General features: G+C 58.7%; 1 protein-coding gene across 2 annotated transcripts; it reads left to right on the top strand.

The window, feature by feature from the left end:
- The first annotated feature begins 477 nt into the window (after nt 1-477).
- VAX1 (ventral anterior homeobox 1) lies at nt 478-6,120 on the top strand. Of its 2 annotated transcripts, none has more exons than XM_059395937.1 (3): nt 478-718; nt 1,883-2,077; nt 6,080-6,120. In XM_059395937.1, exons 1-3 carry the CDS (start codon nt 478-480, stop codon nt 6,118-6,120), a joined length of 477 nt encoding a protein of 158 aa, XP_059251920.1. The 2 variants fall into 2 exon arrangements, with proteins under 2 accessions (XP_059251920.1, XP_059251919.1); XM_059395936.1 differs by lacking the exon at nt 6,080-6,120 and adding an exon at nt 3,983-4,558 and having other exon boundaries at nt 1,883-2,070.
- The last annotated feature ends 582 nt before the right edge of the window (nt 6,121-6,702 follow it).

The following is a 6,702-nucleotide window of genomic DNA, read 5'->3' as shown; positions in this document are numbered from 1 at the left end:
CTGCGAAATTACCCGTAATCAATTGCAACAGCGAGTGTACGTCCCCGCGGGTGTCGGACAACTACAACTCGCCGTGTCAGTAACAGGCGGGAGCCGCAGCATTTCGGAGTTGGTCTGCTTGCTACCTGATCGCCAGGCTGGGGACACTGGACGTGCTCAGAGAACGCGGACGCTGACGAGGCGGCCTCGCCGCGGCTCCATCGGGATCCTGGATCAGACCCGCCGCCTCTCGGAGAGCGCGCCACTCGCCGGTCGCCGCTGACCCGCCCGCGGTCGCCGCAGCCGCCCCGCGGGGACATTCATTCTTGCCGCTTTCCTCTCTCTGGGCAGGGCTCAGGAGCTCCATTGTAGGGTTTTGTCCCCGCAGTGCCTCTTTTTTTTTTTTTTCCTTTTTCTCCCCCTTTTTTCTTTTTATTTTCTTTCTTTCTTTTTTCCCCTTTCTTTTCTTTTCTTTCTTTTCTCCCCCCCCCCCCCCCTATGTTCGGGAAACCAGACAAAATGGACGTTCGGTGCCACTCGGACGCAGAGGCTGCCCGGGTCTCGAAGAACGCGCACAAGGAGAGCCGGGAGAGCAAGGGTGCGGACGGGAACCTCTCCGCCGCCTTCCTCAAGGAGCCGCAGGGCGCCTTCTCCGCGTCGGGTGCCGCGGACGATTGTAACAAAAGTAAATCCAATTCGGCCGCTGACCCGGATTATTGCCGCCGGATCCTGGTCCGAGGTAGGGATGGGGTAGGGCTGCAGGGCGCGTTCTTTGGGGGAGGACTCGGGGGCCCTAGCAGCGCGGCGCCCCAGAACCAGGCCCGCAGGGAGGAGGTGCGGGCTGGGACTTCCGAGAAAGTTACTGGCCTTTCCCCACCCCCGCCCCCGGGTCTGGCCGGCCGCTGGGCACTCGCACCTGGGGCGCGCACTCTCCAGGAGCCTTGACCCTCCAAGCCCCGAGGGGCCCCCCCTAAAGGGTTGAAGAGAAGCCTAGGGGCCGCGCAGGCCGGCCCAGGCTGCAGGCTGCGGCCTCTGACTGGGGGAAGGAGCAGGACACTATGGAGGACGAGCGCGCGCTGGGCGAGCTAGAGGACTTGCCGGGAGCCTGCCTTCGAGCTCCGGCGCCCTGGCCGACTGAGTGCACCCAAGGGGAGTGCGGGTACCGGAGAACAGGAGCCGATCGCCGGCTACGGCCAGGCCATTTGGCGCGCTGGGCCGAGGGCCCCGGCGCCGCGCTCGGGGCTGGCAGCTGCCGCCGGCAGAAGAGGCTGGGCTGCTTTGACGAGCCGCGGATGTCGCCTTGGTGCTCGGCTCGGTCCCGCAGGGCTGCGCGTTGTGCGCTGGGCTCTGGCGGTGGCTGTCACGAGGCCCGGCCCCGGCCCGGCGCCACCCACGCTAGCAGATCGCCAGGCCCCGCCGGCCCCCAGAACGTCCCTCCTCCTTCCGCCGACCGGGCTCGGGAGAGAAGGAGACCCTGGGGTGGGGCGTTGAGACCGCGGGAGCGGGGTCTGGTCAAGGCGTCCAGAGCTGGGGCCGACGCGACCCAGCCTGGTCAGCTGGGAGACCTTCAGGCTATAGGGGACGCAAACCGCGCAGGCGAGACTCCCAGGCCGGAAGGAACATCAGCCGATTTGGATTTTTCCCCCCCTCCCATGTCCAAAGGGCTCTAAAAGGCCAAGTCTGGTTCCCTCTTCCGTCAGCGATGTGGAGTTAAACCCCCTCGCTCCACCAAACACACCGTGTCTTTGGTCCCCGGGTATGGCCGAAGCTTCCCTCCCTGCTCCCCCCACCCCCATGCCCACCCGGACTTCAGGCAGCAGGCACCCTGTCCTCCAGCAGGCTCTGGCCAGGGAGGTGGAGGGAGACGGGAGGGTTCTGGCTACTGACATCTCCCCTTCCTCAGATGCCAAGGGCTCCATCCGAGAGATCATCCTGCCCAAGGGCCTGGACCTGGACCGGCCCAAGAGGACACGCACATCCTTCACTGCGGAGCAGCTCTACCGGCTGGAGATGGAGTTTCAGCGCTGCCAGTACGTGGTGGGCCGAGAGAGAACCGAGCTCGCCAGGCAGCTTAACCTCTCCGAGACCCAGGTACCAGGTGGCCAGGCCTGCACAGCTCTGCACAAGCCTGCCCCCCCATCCCCAAACTCTAGCCCCCTCTCCCCAGTATTTAGCCTGACTCTGGATGAGACTCCCAGGGAAGGTAGAGGAAACAGGGAGGTTGGGGTGATAGACCCACGACTTCTCCCCTTCCTTAAACCATTCCTTTCCCTCTATGTCCCCAAATCTGGAAGGGTCTGTACTCTGCCCACCTTGGCCTAGCCCAGAAGGCCCCAAATTCTGTCCTTTGGAATTCTTTTTTGGATCACAGTCTTGAGAATTCCCTGCTTGCCTCTGCTCTACAAGGAGCCAGTGTTTGCCCCTGTCTTGGTCACCCCATTTTGGCCAGATTTCCAGGCATCACCTCCTTTGGGGACCCCAGCCTTGTAATACAACACCCAGGCCTGTTCTGCAAGAATGGGACTGGAGCCAAAGCCACCTGGGTGCAGAGGGTAACAACTAGATTGGAAAGGTGCACAAACCTGAGATTCGCCTGCGCCGGCCAGGCTACCCTGCCTCTTAAGGCTTCCCCTGGCTCTGAGCTGGACCCAGAACCATTCTGGCCGTGGGCACCCACTGGGCACTTACCAGGCCCTGTCTTCGGTGCTGATGATATGTGAAGTGTGGGATCAGAGGCAGATCGGGGGCCCTGGGAGCCAGCACTGTCAACTGTGCTTTAGGTCTTTTCCTTTACATGAAATCCACATGTTGTTACTGGAGTCAGCCACAGTAGACTCTGGGCCCAGGCTTTTCAGGGCCTGATAGATTTGCCTTGTGGGGGCCCTTTTGGGCCTAGTGAGGGCATGGCACCAACTTGGCCTAGGTAAGGCAGACGTCTTTCTAAGGGCTTGTCTCCTTCCCTGCGTCCAGCCCTGAAGCAGGTAGGGAGCATATAGGTCTGGGAAGTGGGCAGAAAGCCGAGAACTGAAGACAGATCCTATTGGATGTTCTTTTTGAGTATGAGTTGGCACAATAGCTTTTTCCTATTTTCTCTACTACCACCCCTCTTGCTTTACAAAATCTAGACCTTTCCATATAGCTGCTAATCTCCATTCTGGGCCCCCAGCGAGGCCTGGAGAGGGGGCAAAAGGAGAGGAGGAAGTGGGAGGGAGGCTGGTAGAGAGGGTTTAGTTCACCCCAGCCTCTGGACGTCTTCCCATGATTCCAAAGTTCATGATGGAGAGCGCGGGAGTGATAAATTAAGGATATCACTCAGAACCTCCAACCCAGCTGTCAGAGAGAGAAGATGGAGAAAGCTTGGCCCCTAGTCCATCCTGCACAAATTACTCCTTCTACAGCCAGCCACCTTGCCTGCTTGCTGCTAGTTGATGGTCAAGTGTGACCCTCATAAGCCAGGAACAGCTTCTGGAAATCTTGGACAGGACTAATTCCGCAGAGGCTACGGCCGAGCTTGTTGGCTGGGCAATGGGCCTGGGTCCAGAAAGGTAGAGCAACACTCCCGCCCGCCCACTCGCCCACTCCCACTTCCTACAGGGCAGCCTTCAGGTCTTACCGCTCTGCCTGAAGGAAACGTGAGCTCACAAGCCAGGATGGTCCGTGTCTGGCTGCAGGCCGTGAGGGAGCCCCGTGAAGTCCCTTCTGGTCTTCCTTCCAGTTAGGGTTGTGGACCACTTTATTGCTAGTTCTGAGCCCCCACAGCCTGGGCCTGCATCCATGAGCCGGAATCGCAGCCTTGCGGAGCGGGGTCCAACTCTAGGTGGCCCACGTAGCTCCCGGGCTAGCCCCTCTCCTGCTGCCGGGTGGAGCCGGACTGGGGCTGCGGCTGGGCTGGGAGAGGGCTCCGAAGGGAGCCCTCGCGCCCTGGGAGCCCGCTCTTCCTTGACGGTCCTCTCTCCCGCTTCTCTTTCCAACCCTCCCTGCGTCCCTGCGTCCCTGCGTCCAGGTGAAAGTCTGGTTCCAGAACCGGCGCACGAAGCAGAAGAAGGATCAGGGCAAGGACTCGGAGCTGCGCTCGGTGGTGTCGGAGACGGCGGCCACGTGCAGCGTGCTGCGGCTGCTGGAGCAGGGCCGCCTGCTGTCGCCGCCCGGCCTGCCCGCGCTGCTGCCGCCTTGCGCCACCGGCGCGCTCGGCTCGGCGCTCCGCGGGCCCAGCCTGCCTGCCCTGGGCGCCGGAGCCGCTGCCGGTTCGGCCGCCGCCGCCGCGGCCGCCGCCCCGGGTCCCACCGGCGCCGCGTCCCCGCACCCGCCGGCCGTGGGCGGCGCTCCGGGCCCCGGGCCGGCTGGGCCAGGCGGACTGCATGCGGGCGCGCCGGCTGCCGGCCACGGCCTCTTCAGCCTACCGGTACCCTCGCTGCTCGGCTCGGTCGCCAGCCGCCTCTCCTCCGCCCCGTTGACAATGGCCGGTTCGCTGGCCGGAAATTTGCAAGAACTCTCCGCCCGGTACCTGAGCTCCTCGGCCTTCGAGCCTTACTCCAGGACCAACAATAAAGAAGGGGCGGAGAAAAAAGCGCTGGACTGATTTTAAGTGTTTGCCTGTATTTATATTTATAGTATCTATTGTGGTGATATTTATGGACTCGCGTATTCGGCGCCCGAGGCTCCTGTGCTGGGCTTCCGGCCCCCACGAGGCCTCTGACAGTTCTCCTTCCCCACTAGTCTCTGCCACCAATCATATTTTGGGCTACTTTTTTCTACCTTTCCACCGTGCCCCCCAGCCCCGCCCCAACTTCCTTCTGAATCCAGGAGAATCCAAAGAATTGGGGGAGATAACCAAATTAGCCACCTGATGTCCCAACCGATGCCTGGCCCTGGAGGGCAAAGACTGGTTCTTAGTCAAAGCCCGGGACCCCTGCTCTAGATCGGGCCGCTGCTGCCTTTGATGATTCTTACAAATATTGAAAGAGCAAAGCTGCACGCAGACCCCAGGGGCTGAAAAGGCTGGTGGGTTTCGTTAGACCAAAAAGGAAGACACTCCTTCCTCTCGCAAGAGAAACCAGGGCTTCGGGGAGCCCCTGGGCCCCACTTTTTGGACTGCTTGGAAGAGCCGGTGCACACGCAGCTTTCTGGCTGGACAACTCCTGCCGATTTTTTCCCCCTTTTAGAGAAACAACAATCACTACCGCCCCCGACCCCAGGAGATCCACCAAACATCGAGGTAGACAACGGTGGTAAAACATTTGATCTAATCAGCAATAAAGCAAGAGTCGTAACTACCACGTAAAACCAGATGAAGTGAAACCAGTTTTTAAATACTCTCAACAAGCGAGTTTGGAAGGTTTAAGAGAATTCAGGATAGGGATTGCTCCACAGGCTCAAGCAAAATTCCAGTTCCGGGTGTTATGACTTTAAACAGGAATTTAAAAGGAAAAAGAGAAAGAAAGAAAAAAGCCAACGCTGCAAAAGAAAGAAAATTCAGAATCTTTTCTCCGAGGCTGTTCCAGGGCCGTGGCCGGCAGCTTCAGTCTCCTCAGGGAGACAGAGCAGGGCGGCTGCCTGCGGAAGCTTTTCCCCACCAAGCTCCTTGACCCGTGGCTTCTGGGCAGAATCGCTGGGTTTGGAAACGAATCCGTGCCCTTTGCCTCCTCTTCTCCACTCCCGGATTCACCGAACCCTTCCAGAACGCTGGAAACGCCCGGATTTCTTGGAGGACCCGGTGACAGGGACCGAGCCCCAGCCCGCAGCGCTGCCCGGCCTCCTGCGCGGTGGTCTCTGTATTCACATCAGCTCCCTGCGTGAACAGGGAAGGCATCCTTCCCTACATGCCACCCCTCAAAAACCCCAGGGTTTCCGCGGTCCCAAGTCAGAAACCCGGACGGCGACACTGTCACAGCCTCATCCCTTACCTGAGCAACAACCACTGTCCCCGCAGCCACGGCTACGTGCATTTTAACCAAAACCACAGACCTAGCCGGCGAGGTGCCGCAGTGTCTAGAATGTAATTCCTCCATCCGAAGCGAGCGCAGAGCATTTTTAAAATAGTAATTTTATTGTAAATTATTTACGTCGGAAGCTTTTTTTTCCCTTTTTTCTTTTCTTTTAGGAAATAGTGAAGAAAATAATGAACGATTCAAACGCGGGTAGGTGTCGCTGAATTCTGACTACTAACTCTGTTCTGAATGTTTTGGATATTTGGATGTTTTGTATTTATGTGGTGAGAGTGAAATATATATATCTAAGATGATAAATGAGGTGCATTTTTGTCTTGTGTTTAAAGGATTAAAAAAACAAAACAAAACAAAACAAAAAACAAAAAGGAAGAAGAAGAAGAAAAGGAAGAAAGACTCAGCCAATGATGAGTCTCGGCGTTGGGACTCCTGGGGCATAGCGTGGTGGCCCCAGAGCCCGCGGGGGCCCAGCCGATGGTACCCTGAGCTCCTGGGAAGAGGTTTGGGGTGGCCCTTGGTCCCAAGAGTCAGTCATCTGGCTACAACGTTCTTTTCACTTCTTTGAGTCTGTCTCCCTCTCTGGCTCTCTATCCCAGTGCTGCTGGACCCGCAGGCCCTCCCCCCTGGATCTCCCACTTTGTGTTTCTTGGTTTATTTAGGAACTTGTTTCGGGACACCCTCAAGTTCCTACCTCCTAACATTCCCAGTTACTGAAGTTTTCCAACCACAGGTCCTTGCCCAGCAGCAGTATTTTGGATTGGTGCAATCATAGGGCCAG

Source organism: Mustela nigripes, chromosome 4 (genome assembly GCF_022355385.1).
Source record: "Mustela nigripes isolate SB6536 chromosome 4, MUSNIG.SB6536, whole genome shotgun sequence".
Classification (NCBI taxonomy): domain Eukaryota; kingdom Metazoa; phylum Chordata; class Mammalia; order Carnivora; family Mustelidae; genus Mustela; species Mustela nigripes.
The sequence above is the reverse complement of the archived record's forward strand: the minus strand, read 5'-3'. Positions and strand labels throughout refer to the sequence as shown.

What these genes read in the sequence shown, in the direction of transcription:
- VAX1 (XM_059395936.1), top strand. Translation starts at nt 478, where the DNA reads ATGTTCGGGAAACCAGACAAAATGGACGTTCGGTGCCACTCGGACGCA. An exon ending in CCGCCGGATCCTGGTCCGAG is followed by an intron (nt 719 to 1,882) that starts GTAGGGATGGGG and finishes CCCCTTCCTCAG; the next exon opens with ATGCCAAGGGCTCCATCCGA. An exon ending in TTAACCTCTCCGAGACCCAG is followed by an intron (nt 2,071 to 3,982) that starts GTACCAGGTGGC and finishes CCCTGCGTCCAG; the next exon opens with GTGAAAGTCTGGTTCCAGAA.